Source organism: Hylobates moloch, unplaced genomic scaffold, assembly GCF_009828535.3.
Source record: "Hylobates moloch isolate HMO894 unplaced genomic scaffold, HMol_V3 SCAFFOLD_12, whole genome shotgun sequence".
Classification (NCBI taxonomy): Eukaryota; Metazoa; Chordata; class Mammalia; order Primates; family Hylobatidae; genus Hylobates; species Hylobates moloch.
The window spans coordinates 23,254,638-23,281,670 of NW_026652287.1; the positions used below are offsets into that span (position 1 = coordinate 23,254,638).

Here is a 27,033-nt window from a genome sequence, read left to right on the forward strand (position 1 = left end):
ACCGGCCCCCATGGTGCCTCTCTGGGGCTTCTGCACAGCCTGTATTTTCAGCAGCGTGTGACTCGAAGTTTGCATATTAACTCCATAATGGGAAAGTCAAATATTTATTAATTAGTGGGGAAGGCCCTGAGCAGTTGAGATCCATAGGCTGCTGGCCCAGGGGTAGGCAGGTTCCTTTGTTTTTCTGCAGGTTACTTTTTCCAGTCACCTAGGATAGGCCACGACAGCCTGCCACCCCAGCTCCTGGACCCACAGCTCATTGCAACCCACCTCCTCTGGCCCATCTGACCTTGGATCCCAGAGAAGTGAACTGTGGCTCTTTCTGGTTCCCTGGCCATTTCTCAGCATACAGCCAGACCTTATCACAAGCTACTCTGATCCCTGTTTTACAGGAAAAGGGAGACAGGGGTTTCAGACTGGACCACCTCATCCCCCTCAACCAAGCTTTTGACGTTATCATCACAGAAGGCCAGAGCTGGGTGGCTTCTTAGGTCCACCTCATCTGAGCCCTTGTTTTACAGAGGGAGGAGAACAGAAGCCTTGAGAGGCTGAACCACTCATCCAAGGTCATGTTGCCCACAGCCTGGTCGAGACCTTTCTCCCTTGGTTGAAAACACAGCATGGCCCCAGGTCTAGTCACAAAGCCCTTCCTGTCCTGGTTCTGCCCAGGGGCAACAGGGACAAGAGGAGAGATCCGGGCCCTATCACCCAAGAACCATGCCTAGGAGGAAAGGGCAGGAGCCTCCTTGGCTTAGCATCCAGGCACTGACTGGCAGCAGCAGGGCACCCAATTCAATTAGCTGCTTATCTCTCTTCCTGCCTTCCTGTTTCCCGTGCTCTTCAATTACAGGCAGAGTCACTGTCTTTTCCAATAAGTGAAGAGATGTCAAAGGATCTGAACGGGCAGGGGAAGCAGGATGTCCTTGGTGACCATCCACACTCTCCTGTTCCGGCCTTGGAGCAGGAAGGAAGGGCCAGCCCAGGTCATCAGGCCCAGCCCCTCCTCTAGCCATCTGGTAGCAGAGGGCAGGGAGTCTTGACAGCTGGACAGTAGCAATCAAAGGTTAAAAGGCACAGACCCTTTGAGACAGTCCAGCCTGGAATTTTTTTTTGCACAGATGCACATATACAAAGATGTTCATTACAGGAATGTTTAGAATAGTGAGAGACTAGAAACAACCTAAATGTCCATCAGGGAAGGGCTGGTTAACTGTTACTATTTTTTTTTTTATTCCTGCAGTGGAATACAGTGTAGCTGCTAAACCCCTAAACAAAAAAGAACAGGCTGCCAATAGTAGCAGAGATCATGTAGGGCTAAGAAGCAGAAAAAAGGGCCACACCTGCAGATTTCAAAGTCAGCAGGGAACACTTTCCAAAAGTGAGGGGCACACCCTGAGTACAAAATCTAAACCCCGTATTTGAAGCAGTGAAAGTAGGGGTTTGTCAGCTGGTGACAGGCTCTTCCCTTAGACCTACTTGGTTTAGAAGAGAAAAATAGGTGGGGCTACAAACCATATTTTCAGGAACCTGGGTCTGAGGAAAAAGAGGATAAATAAGCACACATAGGAAACTCTGGGTTGTATGGACATTTTTAGTTAGCTCAGGACATGGCCCTGGCTTTTCCCCAACCTGAACCTCCTGCAAATGGACTGGGAAAAACTCATTTCCTCCTACGTAATCTAAATTGAACCAGCATGGGACCTAATAAAAATAATCTAAATTGAACCAGCATAGGACCTAATAAAAAATATACTAAAAAATGAAAGCAAGGCAAAGCGTAAGTAAATTCATGGTTGGCCAGAAACACCTCCCATCAGAAGGATATAGTCACAGAAGAGATGAAGATCATAGACAAGTATTTCATCAAGAAGGAAAAAATTTAGTAAGCAGTTGTTTCTATAAAGCAAAAACACAGAGAAGATATATAAGAGCAGATGAAAAAAAAAAGCATACTGCCCAAGGGGGAAATAGAATGAGCACAGGAGAAAAAAAAAAAAGGTGCAGAAAACATAGGGAAAAAAGTGAGCAACATAAAATGAGTCAGAAAGGTCTAATCAGAAAAAGGTACATAGGGAAGATAGGTGAAAGAGAGCCAATATGTGCTTAACTGGAGTCCCCAAGGAAGGAAACTAAAATACAAGCCTCAGATCTGCAGGCTGAAAGGGCACAATACTGTGTTCCAGGGAAAATAGACTCTCTATGGTCAACTCCAAGACACATCCTTGTCAAGTAACTGGACATGAAAGATATGGAAAGATCGAAATCAAAGAGATGGGGGAACATCAGTCCTCAGCTTCTCCATGGCAACATGCAATATTTAGAAGACAGTAGAACAAAACCTACAAAATCCTCAAGCAAACAAAGTGAACCAGGAACTTGTTTTTTTTTTAAACCCACTCAAGTAGAAAGGCAATAGAGAGACCATTCTGAATGTGCAGAAACTCCAGGAGTATTGTTCACATGAGGCCTTCTTAAGGAATATACTGGAGGACCAACTTCAGACAATGGGTGAACTAAGGCAAAAGATTTGGTAGTAAGCACTATTCTTATTAAAGAAACAAATGTGAGGATTGTGGTGACATACCAGATGCTATATTATAAGCCCTGAGAATACAGTAACAGCATTGCTAATAACAAACGAGAAAGGAAGGAGGAAAGAAGGGGACAGGATTATAAGTAGACTGATATCCTAGTCTTTATGTCAAACTCCTGGCTTCAAGCGATCCTCCCACCTTGGCCTCCCAAAGTGCTGGGATTGCAGGCGTGAGCCACTGTGCCAAGTCTGATATCCTCATCTTTAATAGCTGGAATCAAAAGATATCATTAAAACTGATGTTAGACAATAGAGGTTTGAAAATATGAAGTGAACTCTAAGAAAATGTTGTGGAGAGAAAAAGAAAATCTACCAATTTCATCATTTTATTCCTCTTAGGGAAAATAACAGATACTATTCTAAAGAAATAGAGAATTAAGGAATAGTTATACCACTAGAACAAGGCCACCAACCTTCCTTATGATCAGTAGGTACACAAAACAAAGCAGAGAACACAAATCACACAGTGAAAGACTTTTTGGGACAACTTAAATAAAGCACAAATGACTGAACTAAGACCAGACATGTGTCATATCAATAAATGTAAATGGACTAAACTCTATTAAAAGAAAAAAAGGGCATTCAGACTGGATCACAAAGCTTAATCCAACTCTATAGTATATGAGTCACATCTAAACAAAGTAATTTACAACGGTTGAAATACAAAGTTTGGCAAAAGTTTTAAGAAAAATGTGAATTTAAAAGGCAGAGATTACCATTTTAATAGATAAAATTGAATCCTGGACTTTTTGGCCTGGATTCCATTTTATCTCTTAGGATATAATTCACTATGAAGATTTAAGATTATTAATATCTATGCATTAAATAACATTGCATTGCCATTCAAAAGCCAAAGATACAGGTGCTACATACAAGAAGACGAAGACATAGGAACATGTTAGCAGTAGGTGTCTAGTTCCTTTCTCTATCCATGACAGGTAAGTAAGGATATAGAAAACCTAATAGCCTAATTAATGGGAGATAAAATTGGCATACACCAAACTGAATCTTGAAAACAAAGTGAACACCTTTTTAAGTCCCCACAAAAAAATTCACAAAGCTCACAACAATTACCATAGGTTATATCACAAAGAAAGCTTCAAAAAACTCCTAGAAAGTAGAAATAGAAGACAAGATTCTCTGATCATAAAAAAACACTACCACCACCCTAGAAGTAAAACACAAGGCTGGGCATGGTGGCTCATGCCCGTAATGCCAGTACTTTGGGAGGCTGAGGTGGGCAAATCACCTGAGGCCAGGAGTTTGAGACCAGCCTGACCAACATGGAGAAACCCTGTCTCTACTAAAAATACAAAATTAGCCGGGCATGGTGGCGCATGCCTGTAATCCCAGCTACTCAGGAGGCTGAGGCAGAAGAATCACTTGAACCCAGGAGGTGGACGTTATGGTGAGCCGAGATCGCACCATTGCACTCCAGCCTGGGCAACAAGAGCGAAACTCCATCTCAAAACAAACAACAAACAAACAAACACACACAAAACACCTACTATTTGTGTGGATGCGTGGGACTCAAATGAGTCTTAGGTTAAAATTTAAAATATCTAGAAAATAATAATAATGAAAATACTACATATAGCTCAGAAGTGCTCAGACTTTGTAGCCTGAATTTCTCCTTTTTTAAAAAAGATTAATGTAAAAATGTAACTCTCTAAGGGAAAAAAACTAAAAGCAGAAGGAAGGTTTTAATAAAGATAAAAGCATAAATTAATGAGTAAGAAACCAGAAAAGAATAATTACTAATAAATAAATCCTAAAGATGAATCTTCGGGGAAAGGGGATAGATAGTATCATTAGCTAACTAACCTAATGAAGAAAAACAGGAAAAAGAGCACAAAATATACATTATAAGAAATAAGGGGCTGGGCGCAGTAGCTCACGCCTGTAATTCCAGCACTTTGGGAGGCCGAGGCAGGCGGATCACGAGGTCAGGAGTTCGAGACCAGCCTGGCCAATATGGTGAAACCCCATCTCTACTAAAAATACAAAAATTAGCCAGGCATGGTGGCACACGCCTATAGTCCCAGCTACTCGGGAGGCTGAGGCAGAAGAATTGCTTGAACCCGGGAGGCGGAGGTTGCAGTGAGCCGAGAACGCGCCACTGCACTCCAGCCTGGGCGACAGAGCAAGACTCTGTCTCAAAAAAAAAAGAAGGGTGAACTCACCACTTAAGAGTTGTAAAAATTATTTAGCTCAAACTAATGCAAATCAATCTGAAGACCTGGTTAAAATGGATACTTTTCTAGAGAAACATAATTTACCAAAGTCATTCAAAAAAAGTAGAACAAACAATCAAACTAATTATTAGAGAAGAAATAGCATTATCAAAGAGCTACCCACTCACCCCAAATAACTGCAGTAGCACAAACAGTTTCGTGGAGGATCAACCAAACTTTTAAGAACAGATAATTCCATGTCTATTTAAACTGTTCAAAGAGAAAGAAGGAAAGCCTCTATTTTCTTCATGATGTCAGTGTAACATAGCAAAACCCAACAAAAATTGTTCCAAAAAAAAAAAAGAAAGAAAACCAAAGAACAATCTCTTTGACTAGACTGAGGCAAAAATCCTAAATAACAAATTCAATCCAGCAGTATATTATAAAGAAATATTTACCATGACCAACTGGGGTTTAATCTGGAATGCAAGGATAGTTCAATATTAAGAAATCTATTATTCATATTAATTCACTGATGGGAAAAAAATGTGATCATAAACACTGAAAAGTCTTTTGGCGAAGTTCAGCTTCCATTCTTTATTTTTAAAATCCTCAACAAAACAGGAATAGATGGATACTTATTTAACCTGATAAACTATCTGCCCCAAAGCCAGCATTTGCTTAATGGGGAAATCTAGAAGCTACAAAGCAAGAATGTCTATTATCACCACTGTTATTGTTTCATTTTCCAGAAATAGTAGCCACTATTAAATAAAGAAATTAAGGTATAAAACAAAATTGGGGGTAAATTTATCATTTGTAAATCATATGATAGTATAACTGGAAAACCCAAGCGCCTAAATTGAAAAACTGTTAGGGACAATAAAAGAATTCAGTAAGGTAGCAGAAGTTAACAGCCTTCAAGAAGCGACCTTCCTTTGTGGAAGAAAAGACTAGCTAAAAAAGCTAAACTATCCAGAAATAAACTTAACCAAACAATGTGGAAGACTTCAACCAGGCAAATGTTAAAACATTCCTGAGAGACATGAAAGAGAACTGTATCATGTTTTGGTGGGAAAGGCAGCGTCATAAAAGTGTCATTTCTTCCTAAATTCATCTGTAAGTGTAATGCAATCCCGGTAGAAGCACAAATAGGATTCTTGTTTTGACCTAGATAAATTGATTCTATAGTTCAGACAAGAAAATAATAAAAGAGCCAAGGAAATTTGGGTAGAGGGGGAGAACAAGGAGCAACAACCTCTACCAAATACTAAAGTGTACCACAGGGCTGGGCACGGTGGCTCATGACTGTAATCCTACCACTTTGGGAGGCTAAGGCGGGTGAATCACCCGAGGTCAGGAGTTTAAGGCCAGCCTGGCCAACACGGTGAAACCCCGTCTCTACTAAAAAATATAAAAATTAGCTGGGTGTGGTAGTGCGTGCCTATAATCCCAGCTATTCAGGTGGCTGAGGCAGGAGAATCACTTGAACCTGGGAGGCAGAGGCTGCAGTGAGCCAAGATCGTGCCACTGCACTCCAGCCTGGGAAACAGAGTGAGACTGTCTCAAAAAAAGAGAAAGTATTACAAATTGAGCACCACAAATCTAAAATCCAAAGTATTCCCAAATCTGCAACTGTTTGAGTGCTGACATGGCATTCAAAGGAAATGCTCATTGGAGCATTTCGGATTTTGTGATTTGGGATGCTCAACTGGTATAATGAGATTTTCCAAAATTCAAAACACTTTGGTCTCAAGCATTTCTGATAAGGGCTACTCGACCTGGATATACACATGCTGCAACACAGATGAACTTATGTTATTCTAAGTGAAAGAAGCCAGTCACTAGTCCAGAATAGGAAAATTGTAGAGAAAGGGGAGGAGGTTGGTGGGGAGAGATGAGGTGACTGCTGATGGGTGTCGGTTTTCTTCTCGAGGAGATGAAAATGTTCTAAAATTGACTGTGGTGATGGCTGCATAATTCTATACATTTTATACTAAAAATCATTGAATTGTACACTCCAAATTGGTGAATGGTATATGAATTATATTTAAATAAGGCTAAAATTTTTAAACAACATAATAATTAAAACAGCACTGCACTGATACTTGAATGTATTTGGATCCATATCTCACACTTTGTACCCAATAAACTATAAGTCATATAGAGATCATACTTTTTTTTTTTTTTTTTTTTTTTTTTTGAGACTGAGTCTCACTCTGTCGCCCAGGCTGGAGTGCAGTGGCGCTATCTTGGCTTACTGCAACCTCTGCCTCCTGGGTTCAAGCAATTCTCCTGCCTTAGCCTCCTGAGCAGCTAGGATTATAGGCATGTGCCACCATGCCTGGCTAATTTTTGTATTTTTAGTAGAGTTGGGGTTCTACTATGTTGGCCAGGCTGGTCTCAAACTCCTGACCTCAGGTGATCCACCTGCCTTGGCCTCCCAAAGTGATAGGATTACAGGCATGAGCCACTGTGCCCGGCCTCATACATTTCTTAAAAACCATCAAAGATCTATAAGAAACCTGGGGGAATTAATAATAATCTCAGCCTGAGGAAGGACTTAACAAGTATGATACAAAATCCAAATGCCATAAAAGGAAATACTGATAAGTCTCACTTTCTAAACAAAATTCCTCCATGGCAGAATCAAAAACAAAAACCAACCTGGGGAAAACATCTTCAATTCATAGCACAGACAGAGGTCTGATTCCATCATATACAAATAGTTCCTACAAATCAGTAAGAACAAAAACCACCACCCAATTAAAAAAAAAAAAAAAAAAAGGAGCCAAGGAGATAAGTAGATTAGTCAAAGGAAAAACAAATGGCACCAACATGAAAAGATACTCAACCTCATTCATATAAAACTAAGTTAAAACTACACTGTAGCCAGGTGCAGTGGCTCACACCTGTAATCCCAGCTGATCAGGAAGCAGAGGCAGGAGGATGGCATGAGGCCAGGAGTTTGAGACTAGCCTGGGCAACATAGCTAGACCTTGTATCCCTAAACAAAACAAAACAAAACCCACATTGTGATCCTACTGTCACTGCCCAGGTGGGCAAAACCTAAAAGTGTGAGATGATGCTGTGATGGTGAGGGGTGGGGAACAGACTCTCTCACACCACAATGTGAGGTGTCCACAGATACACCATCTAAAGATGTCCATCAGACCACAGGTATCAAAATGCCAAACACACATCCGTTTGACCCGGTATTTCCACTTCCAGAAATGTACCCTGCAGTTTTATCCACATCCTTGTGACACATCCAGGGTTTACTGCTGCACTGCTTGTAATGGCAACAGGTCAGTTACAGTCTAAATAGAGGACTGGCCAAATAAATTATGGGCCACCCCTGCTAGAGAAAACTACGTGGCGAAAGAATGAGGAAGCTCTTTAGAAGCTGACATACAGATTACAAAGGGAAACAGTGAGGTGCAGGATAGTGTGTAAAATATGCGTGTCCACACATATTTGCTGGGACGCACATAAAACATCTGGAAGGACACCCAGGAAGCTGACGACATGGACTCCCTCTCCGAGGGAAGTGGGTGGCTGGCCCAGAGGGAGGCTTTTCTCTATATACCCCTTCCTTCCTCCAAGTGTTAGATAACATGAATATGTTCCCTTGTCTAAAGATAAATATTTAAAAGAAAAAAATATTTTCCCATTGTAAGCATCATGCTAAATGGCAACGGATCCTGGGCTATAGGACAGAAGCAATAGGGAGGGGTGAGGACTGCAGTGACCTGGAGACAGACATCGCTTTAAAAGAGGCAGTCATTCAGCTCTAACCGTAGCTGCAGTACAGGCACACAGGCCTATGTTACCAGAGCCTCTGTTTTTGTTTTTTTTCAAGAGATACTAGAAATCCATATTTTAATGCAAATCTCCATTTCTAAGTACTTCATTAAAAAAGAAATTATGATTGATAGCTAAAAATAACCAAATCAGAGCATTTGGGATCCTGGTCCTAGATAGTGAGAAGAGACCCCTGGTCACCAGGTCTAGCTCCCGGTGAAAAAGCAAGGCCAGAGAGGGAAGGAAACACCCAAGACCACACAGCTCATGGGCCTCAAGCAGGGACCCCACTCTGTCTATTTTTTGCTTCCATGTCATCCTACTTTAATGGTGGTAAGGGAGACAGACATGGCGAGATAATGGTGGTGAAGTTGCAGAGGCGGGGTTGGGGCATGGTGATGGTGGTGGTCAGAAGAGGCTGCTGGGAAGGAGGTCAAGCCAGAGTTGAGAGTCTTGCTCCACAGGAGCCGGCCAGACAAAGGAGTGGGTGTCATTTTGCGGGGGGAGACCAGGAAGGCAGCACAACCGGGGCCAAGGCCTGGGGGCCTAAGAGAGCACAGAGACTTTCCGACAGGGCCATGGTGGGTGGACATCCTGGGGGGTGAATGGCGTTCTCTGCCCACGACCTGCCCTGCAAAGGCTGGGGAGGCGTCCTACTCACACTTGCGCAGCTCCAGGCTCTTGCTCGGGCAGGCCAGGTGTTGGCCCGGGGGGTTCTGGGTCCTCTGCAGACAGGCCAGCATGGCTGAGCTGGGGGTCCCCAGTGGGGCGCGCTCTGCGGCAGGGTCCCTGCAGGAGGAAGATGGGGTGCTCTGTCACTTGGGGGCTGCTCCGTGCCCGCCCCCCACCATTCCCCCCGGGAGTCTCCCTGCAACCCCGAAGAACCTCAGAGACTCTCAAAGCAGACACCCATTTCCCTTATTCGACCAATGAGGGGACCAAGGCCTGAGGCATCAAGAGGCCCATCTGTGGCCTCACAGGAAGGGACAGAATCCAGGGCTCTTGAGTGGGGGCCGGACTGATGGATCAGACATGCCCCGGCCCTGCCCGGCATCTGGGTCACCTGCTCTGGGGCCTGCCCTGATGCTCCCAACTGGGTGAGATCCTCACTCTCTCCGTGCCCCACAGCAGGCTGTCCTTCTGGCTGGTGGTGGCCCCCTGAAAGCAAGTCAGCCTGAAGACCCCACCTGGTCATCTTGGGCATCTACAAAGAAGGGTGCTCGAGAAATGCCAGGTTGTCCCAGGTTACTGAAGTACTGGTCTGTCTCCTGCCCAGGGTATCCTCACAGCCCCCCTGGAGGGGAGATGTCAGGATGGTGTCCCTGGGAGAACGAGGGGCTCTCGAACCTTGATCCATGCTGTACCCTGAGCCCAGCCTCAATGGGCCATCAAGTCTGCCCTGACCTGAGATCCCTGTCGCTGCCTGAGCTCCTTACCCTGAATGGGAAGGGCAGAGGCCTGTGCTCTGCAGGGCAGCAGCTCAGATGTGGCTGCACACAGGCCCGTGTGGTACCTTCCCCAACAGCCAGAGCCTGACATTCACACAGACACTTGCCTTCAGCTTCCCCAAACCCGCTCTCCTGCAGAGAACGTTTCAGGAGGCCCAGGCACATTCCTGACAGCCCAAAGCCCCTGACTGGCAGGGTCAGAGTGGGCCTGCCTGTGAGGCCCCCATGGGAGGGTGGCGGTGGAGCTTACCTAGAGGTCCCTTCCTCCCTTCTTGCTAAGGAGAAGGCAGGTCTAAGGGTGAGCTCAACCCCGGACACCCCTGATGTCCATCTACCTGGGCACTCTGTCCCCACCACCTCCTGACCTCCCCCAGTCCTGAGCAGCCAAACTGGGTCACCTCAATCTTCATGTTGGTTTTAAAAAAGAAGAAGAAAGCAGAGGGGGTGTTGAAGGAGAAGAAAGGGAAGTTATTTAATACTAAACAGGTGTCTGGAGTCCTAAATTCTGCCGCTTTCTTCTAATAATGAAGTATTCATGAGGAAAAGCCTTTTTTCACTACTTTCTTAAGATACTAATTTCACAACAAGCTCCTTGTTACGGCGCAATTATTCCAATCTTGTATTTCCCGGAGACGGTTGCAGCCTCCCGTCTGTCCTGGCCTCTCGGTAAATGAAAGACAATCGCGTAACCACCTTTCATTATGCCCTATTTTACTTTCAGCAAAGGTACCCTGAAAGAAATGATTTCCTCTGAAAGGGACTTTTATTCAGTTTCAAAACCAATTTTCTCCTATTACTGTCTCAAGAAAAAAAAAAAAAAAGCGAGAGAGAGAGAGAGAAAGTGGGGGATGGAGGGGAGGGGAGGTGATTCTCACCGCCCCCTCCCCAGTCGCCAGCCTTAACACAGAGACGCAATAAAAGCTGCAGTATCCACTTCCCAGCTTTGATTTCTGGTAATTTTAAAATAGGCCATTACAATCAGGCAGAAATTATACAGTTTAAAAAGGGAATGAAGTGGGGCTTATTGCAGGGATGAAAGTCCTTGACTGCAGGAAGGCAGTGCTGCTCCTCTCCTCGGGGACTTGGGACGTGAGCAGGTGGCGGGAGCAGGCTTGACTCGGGCCCGCTATCACCACAGCCTTGGACACCAGCCCTGGAGGACACGCCGTGCATGTGGACAGGGAGGGCTGGGTGTGCACACACACCCTGGTACACACTCACCTATGTACATATGTGTTTGCTGCATGGCATGTTCCTCTGCACTTACAGGCACCCTCTCACGCACACTCAGGTGGTCTGTGAGGACTCACAATCGTGTGCAACCTGGAAGGTAAGAGGCCTGTGGCAACCTCCCTCACCCTGGCCCAGCCTCTTTCTGTGGCCCCTGCTCCAGGGCAGAGTCCATCTCTCGCCGCTCTGACATAGGGGTTGGGGGAAAGGAGGGAGATCCGGAGAAAGCCAGTCCAAGACCTCTCCCTCCACAAATGGGAAACCCAAGCCACAGGGGGCAGTGGCCTGCCAGGCAGGGCGTGGCTGGGTGCACTTACCCCCTCACCACTAAGCTTGGCTGCACCCAGGCCAGTAAGGAGGGAGGTCAGAGGCTGGTGCCCTGTGGAAACCTGGGCTGGAAGCCTGGAACCTCCTTGTCTCCCAGCACACGCTGTGTGACCCTGGCTGGGCTAATGACCCTCTCTGGCCTGTTAATAGTGGCTCCATGATCCCTATGGGTACTCCCAGGTCACTTTCTTCCAGAGTCCTGGCCATGCCCAGCCCTATCTCCAGCCTTTTACTGGGTGCCAGGGGTCCAGAAGTCCAGCCCTTCTCTAGGTGCCCCAATGCCCCTTGGGCCATACATCCCACATGCTTTGCAGTTGAAAAAGGGTGAGCTGGGGGCTGCAATTGTTGGGGGAGGGGCAGGTCGCCTATTCTGGAGCCTCCTGGGACCCCATCAGCTCCCTTCCCAGCGGGGCTCTGGTTGTCAGCGTGCTCTTATGGTGGATGCCAGGCAGTTCTGGGAGCTGGGAGGGGTCACCCGACTGAGCTCAGGGTGCGGGGGTTTTCAGGGTGTGATGGTGTCCACGTGTAGGCCTCAGCTTTGGCTCAGCTTCGGCTCAGCTTCGCCAGGGCAGCTGCCTGCATCCTTCCATTCCTTGCTTCTGGAGGGCTACAGGCAGCCTGAGAGATGCTCTTCACTTAAGAGGGACTTTTTTTCTCTCTGCACCCCCAGTTCCCCCAACTCACTGCCCATTCTCCCAGGAACCCTGTGCCCTGCCACTGGGGCACGTGGCGGGGTGGTGGGGTGTCCTAGGAGGGAGGTGGGGAGGGGACCACCACCTCCAACTCCTGCATCATCCCCATCATCTGCAATCAAGACGGTCAAATCCCCCTCCTTGGCCTTAAAACCTCTCTGGCCCCGGCGTGGAGCCCAGCCCTCTTTGCCCCCCACACCTCATCTCTCTCATGGCTCCCCTTGGCCCTCCTTCCAGCCAGGCTGCCTCATACCTCCAGACCTCTGCCCCTGCTGGTTCTCCTGCCTACAGCACCATGACCCTGATCCGTTCGAACTCAGATCTGTCTTCAGACCCTGGCTCACCCGTCCCTTCCTCTAGATATCCACCATCTCTGCTCTAATCACACCGAGGTGTAATTGCCAATTTTCACATCTCTCTCCCTCCGCTGGACTGTGTTTCTTAGGGGTAGGGACCGTGTCTTATTTGTCTGTCTCTCCCCAGTGCCTGGCAAGAGTAATCATTGACTAAATAGGTGTTGAACGAATGGCCGAATCAATGAATTGGTTATTGTCAGATAAAGTGATCTAGGCCCAGAGAAGCCAAGCATCCCAAACAAGGTCACACAGCAAGGCAGGGACAGGACTGGGGCATGCGCCTAAAACACTCATGTTCTTTCTGTGACCCCACCTTGCCCCCTCCCTGCCTGGCACCATCCCATCTGCAGGGGGCCAGCCTCTCAGAGCCCCCACCTGGACTCATTACCCCCCTGGCCAAGCACCATCCAGGGAGCACTGTTCATTTTGAAACCCTATCTGCAAATCAGACTGTTTATAAGCTCAAGGTCTTTTGTGACTTTAATAATAAAAAAGGAGGGGGGGGGCAGGGAGGGGGAAAATGTCACATGCCTCAATGATTAGAATGCTTGGCACCTTCCCTGACATGGGGGCTGATAAGACGCCTTATCTCGGAGACACCCGAGGAAAAGGTCCCCTCCACCAGATAACGCCCCCAGCTGTCGATGTGTCCTTTCATAGCTGAGGATTTAGATAAAGGAAATGTGACAGGGGAGGGGAAAGGAAGGAAGGAACTTTCCAGGTCCGAGGAGGAATTGAGTCTGTGATGCTCGCCTTAGCAGAACAATGAATGGGAGAAGGCTGTCTGTTTTTATGAAAAGAACAGGGATTTGGGGCCTTGGGCCCTGCCTGCCTTTTGTCAGCTCGCCCTCGCCTGTCTGGCTGCAGGGGGCATCAGGGAGCCCATGGGCCAGTGGGAGGGGAAGCTCTGAAAGAGCAACATGCAATTTGGGCTCTTAACGGTGGTGAGCATGTATTGACTGCCCTCTGTACCAAGCCCATGCGCCTCATCCTCGTGGCCTCTGGGGCTCCATTTCACAGCTTAGGAAATGGCCACAGAGAGGGGAGGCAATCTGTGCAAGGTCACACAGCTTTTAGATAGCAGAGCCCAAGGATGCCAATGCCAGTCAGACCCTCAGCCCCACACTGTACAGCAGCTCCATCGTGGTTGGGGGCCCGTCAGCCCTCAGCTCCCAGTCAACTGGGCAGGGAGCGATGGAAGCAAGGGTCTACTTCTCCCCAGGGCCCAAATCCGTTTTGATTCTACTGTAGGAGGGGCTAGGATCACAGAAGGAAGGGGTGAGAGGAGGGGAAGGGCTCCCAGAGGTCACTTATTCATCCCATAAGCATTCAAGGAGCGCAACTCATGACGCCAGCGTTGGGCAGAACAACACTGAGATGAGTAAAGCCCAGGCCTTGCTTCTTACCCGCCCATTCATTCATTTAGGCAGCAAACACTTTCCAAGCACCTTTTGAGGGCCAGCCCTGTGCCATGTACTGGGAGGACAGAAATGACTCAAAGTGTCCTGCCAGAAAGGAACATCTAGCCAGAACTGACCTCCTACTAAAAATGAATGTTCCTGACCTCTCTCTGCATCCAGCATTTTCCTGATGTGGCAGGCATCTGGAACTTTCCCTCACGTGTCCACAGGTCAGCAGTCTGCCCCTTGCCAGGCTGGGCTGACCCCAAGGCAGAATTGGAGGACACACCTGGCTTCACGGCAGGGCCCTGAGGTTGTGACCCCGGGAAAGCCATGGGCTGCACCCCTCTGAGCCCCTATCTCCTCCTCTACCTCCAATCCCTAGAGCTACCTACCTGGCTTCTGTGGCTCCATTCAAGGCCAAAACCTAGCTGTGACCTGGAGGGGAAGGTCATGCCAGGCCCTTCCTGGTGTCCAACAGGACTAGTTCAGAGAACAGAGCTGGCCCCAGAGGCCTCTGGGTTGTACCTGCCAGGCAGGGGCCAGGCACTGGGGTTCTCACTGGCTGGGTGACCTGGAGGAAGTCACAGCACCTCTCTGAGTCTGTTTCCCAAATGAACCTTTATGGGGAGTGGACCAGCTGATAGTACAAGGGCCATCTAGCTTGGACATAAGAGGATGTGACCATTTGGTTTTCAAACTTAATCCAGCTGTGTGCAAGGTGTGGGGCAGTCCCTGACCTGTGGGCACACAAAGGGCCTCTAGATGTAGCCCTTGTCTTTGATGGACTTAGAATCTCGAGCAGGGACAAGATAGGAAGCTGGCAAAACCCAGCAGTTCATCATGCAAGGAGTAGAGTAGATAGTTCAGACTCTGAATTCCCTTTCAGGAAGTGAATGAGATGCCGGCCACTCCTCAGGGCTTTGCAGCCTTCCTGGGGGTAGTGGCAGGATAGGTGGGTGGTGAGGGAGCCGTCTCACAGTTCTCACCTCCATCCCTCTGGCTGTAATTCAAGTCTCTTCACGCTGCCTGGCCACACAGCCTGCTCCAAAAGCAGATAGGAGCCTGAAGTGGTGGTGGGAGGCCCAGGGCCTGGGGGGAAGAGAATGAATGCTGGATTGGGAATACTAGGGTCAGACCCTGGCTGTGTGGCCCTAAACGGGTCACTTCTCTGTGTTGGTCCCCAGCACCATGAGCTGAGCAAGTAGAAAGCCTCAGAAAGTCCAGATCTCTCTAAATAGCGAGGGGCAGCAAACCTGCTTCTGTCCAGGAAGAGTGAAGAGACCCTTGCCCAGCCCAGGAATGTCCTCAGGAATCTAGGTGCAAGCTTCCCCCAACCCCCTTTGGGGCTCCCACGACAGGAAGATCCACTGTCTGTCTCTTTCCTCTCCTCTGTCTACATCCCTGTCCCTGGCTCCACCTGCCTCCTGTCCTGATGCCTCCCTTCTCCTTCCTGCTGTCTTTCTTTCTCCCTTCCTGACCCCTCTCCCTTGCTCCTTCCTCTCTCTCCCACCCCACTTGTTTCAGCAAGGCTGCCAGAGTGGAAGCGCATCCCCACCTCCCTCCTGCCGCTCCCTCCCCCATCTCTGTTCTGAGCCGGAGGCCTTCCAAGGGACCCTGTTAATAATTAAATGTTAATCTAAAAAGCAATTTGAGCTGCGGCTAGGCAGATCTGGTTAGAGATTACATTAGCATGGAGGAGGCGAGGGTAATTTTCTTTAACCCCTCTCCTGATCTCTCAAGCCGGGGATTCTTCAAGTCACACCGGCACTGCTGATTAAACTGGCACAGGGCTTGGCTGTGGATAAGGGGCCTGTGAAAAGTGATTATTTCCCACTGCCATTTGGGCCTCAACACCAGAAGGGGATTTTTACCTTTTTTTTTTTTTTTTTAAAGTTGGGGGTTGGGGAGGTACTATCCCCTTTAATAGGAGGCCTCATCTTCTGCCAGGATTACCACTGTATCTGCCCCCACCCCAGCAGGCCAGGGGCTCTCTAAAATGCTACAAATATGGTCACAGAGCATACCTGGCTCTTTGGTTTCCTGGACAAAGATGCCAGTCCCCTGCCTGGCTCCAACACCCCTCCATTGTGCCTGGTTCTGGGCTGGGCACTGGAGCCAGAGATGCCGGCAGTTCTGAGCCAAAGGGGAGACCAAAAAGTAAAGTGACAATCACCAATGCTGGCTGGCAGCCAGAGTCCTGAGGTGGGCTTCCCTCTGCACAAGCCTCTCACCTGCACACTTTGGCCCATGCAATCCCAAGAGCCAGGAAGGACTTTTGAGCAGAAGGACTGCTCAAAAGCCCCTTCTGGCTCTCTACCCCTTAAAACTGGACTCGACCTTCAATTGCAGTCCGGGTTCCTGAGGGCTTCTCTAAGACATACAAGGTGCATAATAAATGTTTGATGAATCGTCGAATGACTGGAGTCCCATGTGGCTTTCCTTGATCCTTCCTCTATGGGTTCATGGTGCTACAGCAGTGCCTGAGCACAGGGGCCCTCAGGAAAACGTCTCCTGAACAAAGGATGGGCAAGAGGCTGTCCTGGGGAGTTGGGGCAGGGCAGGCCTCAGGAAGTGTCCTACTGGGACACAGGGCTGGGGTTTGGGGGTAGGCACCAATTCCTGGGCCTGTCAGCACCACGGCCAGCTCCCGGCGCAAAAGCCCTGGAGAAAGGGGCGGGGTACAGCCTGAGAGTGTAGTGATGTCAGTCGCCATGGGAACTGACAACTGCGATGTGCCTCCATCAACACTCCAACCATTGGCGACGGCATGACAGATTAAACACCAACTATGTGCCAGGCCAGGCCCTGTGCTAGATGCTGGGGCAGTGACAGACCCTGAGTGGATGGGAGGCATCAGAGGGGTAATTACAAGGCAGGGAGACAAGCAGTGGCCATGATGGGGTCACCCTACCTGGCCTGGGGGAGGGTCATGATGGAAGGACACACCAGCTGTCTCATAAGCAGAGTGACAGTGTCTGTCCCCAACTTCACATCCGGATGTCTGAGCTTTACTTAACTCTGTGAGCTTAGGCAAATCCCTCCCTCCTCTCTGAGCCTTAGTTTCCACGTCTGCAAAAGGGGTTAATTCCTTACAACAAAGTGCCAGGGTCCTTGTGGTAGCTGCCTAAGTGGTACCCGTTGTTAGCATTGTTTATGGTTGTTATCAACAGGTACGTAGGAAAAAGCTAGGGGAAGGGAAGGATCCCACAGAAGGGACTGCGCAGACCACCACATGGAGACTTGAGAGAGAGGAGCAAACAGAGAACATGAAGTAGCTCCAGGCTGCTGGAGAGCAAACCCTCCTGGTGAGTCACTGAGAGCACCTCAACTATGCAGGGCCAGGCAGGGACCCCCCCCACAACCTCAGGGCGGGGAGATCTGTTTCCTCTGCACTAGTGCTAGTTCAGGACAGGGACTCAGAGAAGGTGCCGTTAGAAGGGGCAGTCATTGCCACTGGCAACAGGCCTGGCTGGCCCTCTCCCAGAGCTATGGACCTCTGAGGGGCAGTTTTACTCTTCCCAGAGAGCCAGGGATCCCAAGGTGCAAAGTTTGGAGCCAGGGGCAGGCTGAGCCTCTGTTCTCCTAGTTCCAGCCTCGGCTCTTTAATGAAAATTGTCAGTCAAGTAAGACTCCATCATCACCTTCCAGCAAAGAGTGAGTGGGGAGATCTGAGAATCGATACTGAACAGCTTCAGTACTACGACGCCATAATGGGGCTGTGAGCTCAGCCGAAAGCCCCCTGCCCAGTTTTTTTTTGGAAGTGGTCATAGAATCTCTCTGGAGAAACAACATGGAAATGGAGACCAAAAGAGGGAAGTAGGGATGCCACCAGATGACGCTGGGATCCCGGAACACTGTGTGCAACGGGCAAAGGTAAGACCCACAGTGGAGATGGGAGGGGCCTGGTATCTCCAGCCTTCCTCCCACCTATTCCCCCAGTCCCTGCACCCACAGTTCAGGGTTAAAGCAGGCAACGGGGAAGGAGAAAAATCTAATAGTAAGAGCAATAATAAGAGCTAGCTTTTATTTTTAGTGTTCTCCACGGGCTCAGTACTTTACAGACGTCACCTCACGTAACCCACGCCACAACCGGGAGAAAGACATGATTGGCGTTGTCACGAGGAAACAGAGAGGGAAAGGAGCTGTCCAGGGCCACATGGTTGGTTGGTGAAGCAGGCAGGAAAGCCCCACGGAAGAGGTTGGCCTGGGACAGACAGGGTTTGAGGATTCAGGCCCCAAGGGACGGGGAGGAAGACGACTGGGTCCTTGTGCAAGAATGGCCCAAGAGTGTTTAAAAGACTGAGTGGCCCAGGTTGGGGGAGGAGAGTGGACAAAAGGGGCTGGCAAGGGTTGGCCTTAGCTTTTAGCCCAATGCTAAGATCAGTAGATTCTTCTGGGGGTCAGGCTGGGGCAGAAATGAATGGAGCCTTCAAGGCAGGGGTTAGGAAACAGGACACTCGGCCCAAATGACAGCGCCACCATTCCACATCCCAGAGTCCATGAGCTCTCTCAATGTTTATTTAAATCTTCAAGAGTCAAACGCCACTCACCACCCATGTGTGGGTCAGTCTCCAGCTTTCCACCTCTCCTGTGAGTGAGGGTAGAGGGGCGTCGTGTCTCTAACCCCTCCTACGGTCAGGGAGCTCCCTCCATGTCATCCGGCCACAGGCACTGTGATTTAGAAAGTGCTGGAGCCAGACCGCCTGGGTTCAACCTCCTCCCCCTGTCATAGCCTAGCGGCTGACGGTTAACTCTGGGGAATTTTCTTTTTCTTCTTTGTGCTTCTCTGTATTTCTAATTTTTCCACAATGAACATGCATGACTTCTGGTTTTTCTTTTTTTAAAGAACTTTTCAAAAGGGATTTCAACCTCTGACCACCTGGAGACAGGCGACTGGCGCTCATTGTAAATGCACTGACATGACAGGGAACAGCTGCTGGGGAGGTGGAGATGGGTGGCGGGACAGACAGGAAGCCCCAGCAGCTTGGAAATCCAGGAGCCACAGGAAGCAGTGAGCTTTCTGCAGAGCCAGATCCAGTGGAGCCAATTCACCAGCAGGTCCTGGCAGTGACTCTTCTACCACAGATTCCTGCCCGTCCCTGTGCCCCATCACCCCCCTGCCACCAATCTCCACCTCAGGGGAGCCAGACCAAGCCTTTCTGTGTGTAGCACACATCTCTCCTGCTTAGAGCTCACCTAGTGGCTTCCATGGCTTTTTTTTTTTTTTTTTTTGAGACAGGGTCTTGCTCTGTCACCCAGGCTGGGGTACAGTGGCATGATCATGGCTCACTGCAGCTCACTCCTGGGCTGAAGTGATCCTCCTGCCTCAATCTCTCAAGTAGCTGGGACTACAGTCATACACCACCTCAACCTAGCTAATTATTATTTTTTGTAGACGTGGGATCTTGCTATGTTGCCCAGGCTGGTCTCGAACTCCTGGCCTCAAGCAACCTTCTCACCTCAGCCTCCCTAAGTGCTGGGAATTATAGGTATGAGCCATCCTGCCAGTCGTTCGTGGCATTTCTAACAATATCCTTGAAGGATCTGTGTGAATCCTTTCCCAATGTCTTATTTGCACTGTCCTGTCCTGGGCTGATCCTGCTCAGACACATTGGCTTGCTTTCTGGTCCTCTCACAAGCCAACCCTGTCCCCACCCCAGGGCCTTTTGCACTTATGGTTTTGCCTCTATCTAAATACCCTACACCAGTGCTGTCTGATAGAAATATGTAATAATGGGGGCCGGGCGCGGTGGCTCATGCCTGTAATCCCAGCACTTTGGGAGGCCAAGGAGGGCAGATCACAAGGTCAGGAGATTGAGACCATCCTGGCTAACACGGTGAAACCCCCTCTACCAAAAATACAAAAAATTAGCCGGGTGTGGTGGCAGGCACCTGTAGACCCAGCTACTCGGAAGGCTGAGGCAGGAGAATGGCGTGAACCTGGGAGGCGGAGCTTGCAGTGAGCCGAGATCATGCCACTGCACTCCAGCCCGGGTGACAGAGCGAGACTCCATCTCAAAAAAAAAAAAAAAAAAAAAAAAGAAATACGTAATAATGGGAGCCTCCTATGTAATTGTAAATCTTTTAGCAGTAAGAGGAAATTAAATTTACTAATATACTTCATTTCACCCAACAGATCCAAAATAGTATCACTTCCATGTGTAATCAATATTAAAAAATTCCTGAGATATTTTATGTTCTTGTTTTTATTCTAAGTCTTTGAAACCTGGGATGGATTTTACATCTCAGTTCAGTTCAGACTTGCCTCACTGCAAATGTTCAATGCCACCTGTGGACAGTGCAACACCACGCTATCCCCAGTACACACCACTCCCCCACTCTCCATGCCAGCTCCATTTCCTCATTCACGCCTCAGCTCAAACATCACCTCCTCTGAGAGACTCTCCTTGACCACCAGGTCAAGCTGGCAACCTTCTGCCCCGGCCATTGTCCCATCACCACAGCAGTTCTTTCACTGTCATTACTGCTCTGAAATTATCTTGATGAATGGTTTATTGTCTGTCTCTTCCATTGGAGTGCAGGTTCTACTGTGTCTGCATGATGGGGCACACAGTAGGCACTCAGGGTGGCAGATGGTCAGGGACGGAGGTAGGGATGATGGGCCTGGCCTGAGGCCCTTGTCCATCTACATCATCCCAAATTCTACTCTAGGTGATGAGATGCAGCAATGGAATGTGTGTGTGTGTGTACACGTGTGTGGGGAATATGTCCTGCGTACACACACACACACACCTCCCCCCACCCACCTCCCCTCCTTCTGAAAAGTGGGCCCAGAGGATGGGCGTCCTTTCAAAATCAGCCCGGCGCAGAAAAATGGCTGTGACAGCACAAAGCCGAGATTGAATCAGCGACGGGCCCGATTGCCTGGTGACGGTTACAAATGATCTGATGTGGAAAAGACGGGATCAGATGTGCACAGAACAACGGCTGCTCCGCACCCCCACATGCCAGACAATGGGCTGCTGGGCAGGTGGGCGGGCAGGTGGCGTCCAGGAGCCCAGGACAGGCTTAGCACAGAGTGGCCCTTCCTGGGGTCAGACACTCCCCGAATGCGCAGCACCTGGGCCGAATGTTGCCACATGAGACCAAGTGTTAGTTCTGGGCAGTTAGATGTCGGCTGAATTTTATTTTCTTTGTCAGACTTATTTCCGAATACTAAAAGATGAACATGACCTTTGTAATGAGGGGGAAAGAACCTCCTCCCACTCGGCACTCAGTCTCTGCACTCAGAGCCTCAGAAGCGTGGGTGTGAGGGGGTCGTACACAGCTTCACGATGACCACTGGAAGTGGCCCTTGCCCTACCCCCAGGGGTTGGTTGGGGGGCTCTAGACCTGCACTCTCAACCACCGAGTAACAGATGTCCTCTTACTGTGATGTGACCACAGCCCTGCGTGAGAAGGCTGTGTCCACAGACTGTGTGGCTTGCCCAGGGTGCATAGCAGTGAGAAGGCTGGGCCTCAGGCCTCACAAACCCTTCGCTGGTCTCTTTCTACTCCAAGGCCAGACATACAGTAGATGCTCAATAAATCTCACCTGAACAGAGAGCTGGGCTGGGACCTTTATTTCCCACACTCCCTGCATGGTCCAGGGTTCACAGTTCGGGGTCTCTCCCCCCTCTTTTCACTGTAGTTTGCCACCTCAACCTGATAAACCCCTCCACACACCCAGAACACCCGGGCCCCAGAGACCCTCAACATGCGTGGGCAGAGGGGCAAGGCTAGAGCCTCCTCCGGGCCCAGCTTACCCATTAGGCAACATAAGCCCCACCTCCGGCCTGTGTCATGGAGGCTCCAGGGCTGTGAAGCTTCTGGATAAGGGAGAGGGCCTCTCCCGCAGGAGGTCTGGGCAGGGGGTGGCTTCATCGAGCAGCAACTGTGTGCTGGGTGCCATGCCTCAGCTCACATGGAGCTGGAAGCCCTTCTCTTGAGTGTGAATACATCCATGCCTCCCATTCTCCAGCAGGGGCAGAGGCTCCGAGAGGACGAGGATTTGCACCTGGTGGGGTCTGGATGCGAACTAGGTCTGCTGGACTCTAAAGCCCATGGCATGGCTGTGCTGTGGGAGGGCTGGATTCTGAGTGGGCACCCAATGTCCCACAGGACCAGCCACTCCTGGGGTAGGCGCTGGGTCACCTCCCCAGCATGCCAAAGGGGTGATTCTGCAGCCAGGTGAGTTACCCCTCCCGCCACCACCATAGCATCCTAGTAGCCCTCATTCTCCAGACCCACAAGGCACTACCCCTCTGGCTCCTGACGGACAGTGTCTAGGAAGGGCGAAACAGCACCTCAGCTAAGGCAAAAACCCAGAACTCAGTTTGAACCCTGGCTCTGCTATTCACTAGCAGGGCTGTCTTGAGTAAGCCACTGAGTCCCTTGGGGACTCAGTTTCTCCATATGAAACATGGAAGTAGAAACCACACCTTCCTCACCAGCCTGTTGTGAGGATGAAGCCGGTGATGATCACATGCAGTGTAGCATTCGTGAACTGCCCGCCCAGCTCTCACTCCAGGAGATGACAGTGATGGGCTCAGAGGGGTGAAGCAATTTGCCTGCAGTCACACAGCAGCAGGGGAGGAGGGCAGGGATCCTTGAACCCCAGGACCTAAACCCCAATTCCTTCCAGCAGTTTATCCTTTAATGCCAGGGACAAGGCCCCAAGTGTGCCTTGAGAGTGAGAGGGGATGCTCCAACGAGTGCAGTCACCAAACCCTGCCTGAGCACCTGTGGTGTGCCAGGCTGCAGGAACCCAGAGAAAAACCAAACACGGCAAAGATGACCAGACACACACCCACGCAACCCCAATCCTGGGTCAGACAGAGCTTCAGGGGGCCCAGAGAAGAGGGGTCCCTCTGACGACAGGCTGCTTCCCCGAAAAAGGAGTATCTGAGCTTCTTGTCTGAGTGCCCCAAGGGCAAGGGCAGCGCCTGGCACGGAGGCCAAAGGCACCAACAGGGGCTCAGTGAGTCTGATGAGGTGGGCCTTGTGGCACTAAATGAATGGTGTGGGCTGGAGGAACCCCCCTGCCCCCAGGCAGGTGCCAGAGGTAGTACCTTGTAGGCAGCCACTTGCCTGCAGAATCTTCCTCACCTCCTTGGTTATTCCATTTTAGTAGGGGGGGAAACTGAGGCACAGAGAAGCAAAGCCACATGCCCAAAGCCATCTGGTAAGAAACTGGTGGAGCAGGGATTTGAACCCACATTCACCTGGCTCCGTAATAATCGTCGTCACACCAACAGCCCCTCGGCCTGAGGAGAGCCAGCCTGTAGGGTAAGGGTGGGCTGTTTGGGTGGCGTGGGCAAGGGAAGAGTGGACGCAGGCCACAGGGGTTAGGAGGGGCCTCAAAGGCAGACTGAGGCCTTGGCACACCACCCACAGGCAAGAAGGAGCCACAGAGAAGGCACGGTGGTCATGGCAGGGACTTTGGAAGTGGCCTGTCTGGGTTCAAGCCCCAGCTGGCTCCCCTACGTGCTAGCTGTGCAGCCTCAGGCAGGTCAGCTAACTTCTCTGTGCTTCAGCTGCCCCATCTGTAGAAAGGGGCTCATAATATATCTACCTCACAGATTGGTGCAGTGGAATTTTGGCACACAATGAATTGTGTTTATTAAATCGAAAAGAAGAAAAACTGAAAGCTGGTGGAGGGAGTCAGTGCCCAGTCAGGTTTGGGGACAAGCTGGCTGCTGGGCCTGGTCCCCCATTTTTGTGCAGGTGGGTGCCAGGCCCAGGGAGCGGGGGTGGCGGCGCCGTCTCCCAGCCTTGCTGGGGCATGCGCCAGCATGTGCATGCGTGCGCGTGTCTGTGTGTGTTGCTGCAGCGGCTTCTATGCAAACATGTTAATTTGTTTTCATTTTGTGTTTTTTTCCCTCGCAGGATAATTGGGTGAGTTTGAAGTCTTGGCGAGGCTGCTGATTATAGCTATTCGGGTGGTGCCCTCGTGGGGCTCGGGCCCTGCCTCCTGCCTCTGGCGGTGAAGGCGGTGGCTGGGGGGTGTCTTGAGGGGCTCAGGGAGATGCCACTGGGTTCCGGGGGCTCTTGCTGGCCGGGGATGGGGAAGGCAAGCCATCCTGACACCCCCCAGCATGCCCCTCACCCAGACAATACGGGGTCATTAAAGGGCGCAAATCTGCCCACATCTTTTTTTCTTTGCCCTGTTCGCTGCATTTAAAAACTTGTGATGTGTTTGCCAATGTCCAAAAGAAAAATAAAAACTAGAATTCTACCTAAAATTCTTATTGTCTGCTGTCTCAGGGGAAAAACCCAAACCTGGCAGTGCTGGAACCCCTGGGCTGATGTGTCCTGAGGGTGGCTGCAATGGCTTTGCTCCTTATGTTACCTGCATGGTCCCCGGGTACCTGAGTTTTCCACCCTGGAGAAGGAGTGGGACTTTGGAGTTGGAATGGCCAAGGCGTCCTGGGCAGCCATGTGACCTGTCAGTACCTGGCTGTCTGAGCCTCTTTTTTCACCTGTAACCCCACTGCCTTGCCCTGGGAGGACTGAAAGAAGATGGCAGAGTTTTCAGGAGCATAGTAGGGGTTTGGTTAGTCTTAGAGATGGAACGGGAGCTCCCTGCTCTGTGGGCGTCCCGCACTTGACTCCATCCTTGGATGTGTTGCCCTGTCACTGACCTGTTTGTGTCTGTCTCTCCTGCTAGGTGGGAACCAGGTCTCTGAGGGCTGGACCAGATCTTTGGTTCCAACTTCACTGAACGCCTACCACGTGCCACACTGTGCATGAAGAGATGGGAGATTGGTGAAAAGGGCTTGGGTGGGGCTCTGGAGGTGAGCAGGTACCCGACCCTTAGCCCTGCAGAGAAGGCACACGTGTGGGTGCGTTGAATGTGTGTGTGCTGGGGCAAGGGACGGTGAGGGTACACCCGGCAGATGCCCCAGTCTGAGCAAAGGCACAGAGGAAGGTACGGCCTGGCAGGTGTAAGCTCATCCCAGGTGGCTGGAATATGCTGCAGGAGGCCCAAGTGGCCTTTGAGGGCATCCTGCATGGCTCTGCTCTCCCACGGGGCTGGGTTCGTATAAAAGGGACTCCGTGTCTACAGTGGACTGCTACCGACTAGGCAAAGTGGGGATTAGGAAGAGACTAAGGGCTGGGCCTCACCAGAAGCCACAATCCCCGTGTTGTCTCTTTGGGACTCTGGGACCCCTGATGAGTCACCTTAGCTCTCTGATCCTCGCATTGCTTACATATAAAGTGGGCTGTGGCAGGGACCCAGTGGGACAGTCCCTGGTGCATGCTTATGCTCCTGGGAGAGACTTCAACACCCACCACCCACCCACTGCTGTAGCTCATATTCTCCCTCTCTCAGGAGGCAGCAGGAATGCTGGGAAACCCCAGCCTACGCTTGTGTGGCCCGAGTGTGCTTAGGTACCAAGCTCAGCACTTTACCCAGGTCCTGGCACTACATCCTCCCCCAGTGCCCCTGGGGCGGGTTCTCTTTCATTTCCATTTCTCAGTTAAGGAGATCGAGGCTCAGAGCGGGCTGAACAGGTATGGTAGCCCTCAACAGGGCCCTGGGCTTGTTCATGAATGCCCTGCAGCCGCTAGCCCAGAGTCCTGCCACGATTGAGGGACGGAATGTCCCTCAGGGAACAGAGACACCTGAAGACTTCCTGCTGGTTTCCACCCAGGACTTTGGTGGTGGGGTACACCTGGAGGCCCAGTCCCCAGCACCTATCTCTGCTCTTCCCCTAGCCCACCCTGGGGAACAAGTACCTTGAGCTGCAAACCTGGACCCCAGGGCATGACACAAAGGGCAACTCCACAGACAGAGAAAGCTTTGGAGTTGGCCATATCCCCACCCCATGACTGTGCCAGCGTGGCAAGATGCCTGTCCGCTGTGAACCTCAGCGTCTTCATCTGAAACATGAGACTACCGCCCCTTGCCTGAAGGGTGGGTGGAGTGTTGGGCTCAGGGCTGGCACACAGCAGGCCCACAGCAAACCATGTTACATGTTAATGGCTGCCTGTGGCTCCTCTAGCAGCCAAGGACCCCCAGGAAACAAGAGGAAGACACAAAATAGCCAGAGGAGGAGGCAGAGCTGATGATGACAGGCTTCCTGGCCGGTCCCCGGAGGTGTCGGCCAAACCTCTATGGAGGGCTCAGGTCTCCATAGTCACACGGGATGGCAGCTGGCAGCACCCCCTCCCCCTCCAAGAGGCACACAAAAGGGCCTCTATTCCCGCTCTGAGCATTTGTCCCTGGCCGGCCAGGCTGCACCGCCCTCTCTCCACTCTGCTGGCCGCCCGGCCCGGCTCAAGCTCACACAAAGGCCAGTGTGTCCCAGCCTGGCCTCAGAAGACCCCAACCACAGAGAGCTGGAGAGCTCAAAAGGGCCCTGGGGAGGGCGTGTAAGGTGTGGCAGGGCCGTGTCCAGTCTCTACAGGGAGGGAGCTAGGAAGGCACAAGAGACTTGGGAACGAGGAACCTGGGCAGGAGCCGGCTACAGCATCCCCATCTCCCAGCCCAGCCGCCTTGGGTCAGCTTGGACCTCTGCTTCCTCATCTGTACAATGGGGACCATGACGACAGCACACCCAACTTTTTGGACTGTCAGAGGTCTCGTGAGACAACATGGGGCCTAGTGCGCAACCACACCCAGCACCTCAGAGCCAGGTGCAAGGCAAGGGTGGATGGGGGTTGGCGGGAGTCCCCTGGGGCCTGGCCAGGCATGTTCTCAGCATCTCCCTCCTCAGTCCTGCCCTGGAAGCCAGGCGGACCCAGGCCCCGAGGGAAGGGGGAACGGCACCTGCTTCTAGACTACTCCATTCTCACCCTCCACCCGGCAAGGTCCGCATCCTGTTGGTGCTGACCATCAGGCCAGGCCTGAGCCCCCCTGCTGCTCCTGACCATCTCCAGGCAGTGGGCAGACAGCAGCCACTGTTTGCCAAACACCTATTGCGTGCTGGGACCTGTAGACATCACATCTTCTTTCAGCCCTGTGGCTGCCCAGGGTGGGTGCGGGAGGACGGTACAATGG

The 27,033-nt window shown here is 50.7% G+C and overlaps 1 protein-coding gene and 1 long non-coding RNA gene across 3 annotated transcripts in view; one reads left to right on the top strand and one right to left on the bottom strand.

The window, feature by feature from the left end:
• LOC116477961 (uncharacterized) overlaps positions 1-19,258 on the top strand; it is a 39,516-nt gene extending 20,258 nt beyond the window's left edge. The window contains exons 2-4 of the long non-coding RNA XR_004250694.2: positions 11,289-11,349; positions 17,676-17,900; positions 18,874-19,258. This is a non-coding gene — a long non-coding RNA (uncharacterized LOC116477961). The remainder of the gene's footprint in view (positions 1-11,288; positions 11,350-17,675; positions 17,901-18,873) is intronic.
• The window catches only part of FAM222A (family with sequence similarity 222 member A), a 57,009-nt gene that overhangs the window by 17,302 nt on the left and 12,674 nt on the right, over positions 1-27,033 (bottom strand). Inside the window, exon 2 of one of the 2 annotated variants that reach the window (XM_032168739.2) lies at positions 9,233-9,360. The exons of the other annotated variant lie outside the window; for it this stretch is intronic. Coding sequence (XP_032024630.1) covers positions 9,233-9,314 — 82 coding nt within the window. The 5' untranslated portion in view covers positions 9,315-9,360. The remainder of the gene's footprint in view (positions 1-9,232; positions 9,361-27,033) is intronic. 2 annotated transcript variants of the gene reach the window in all.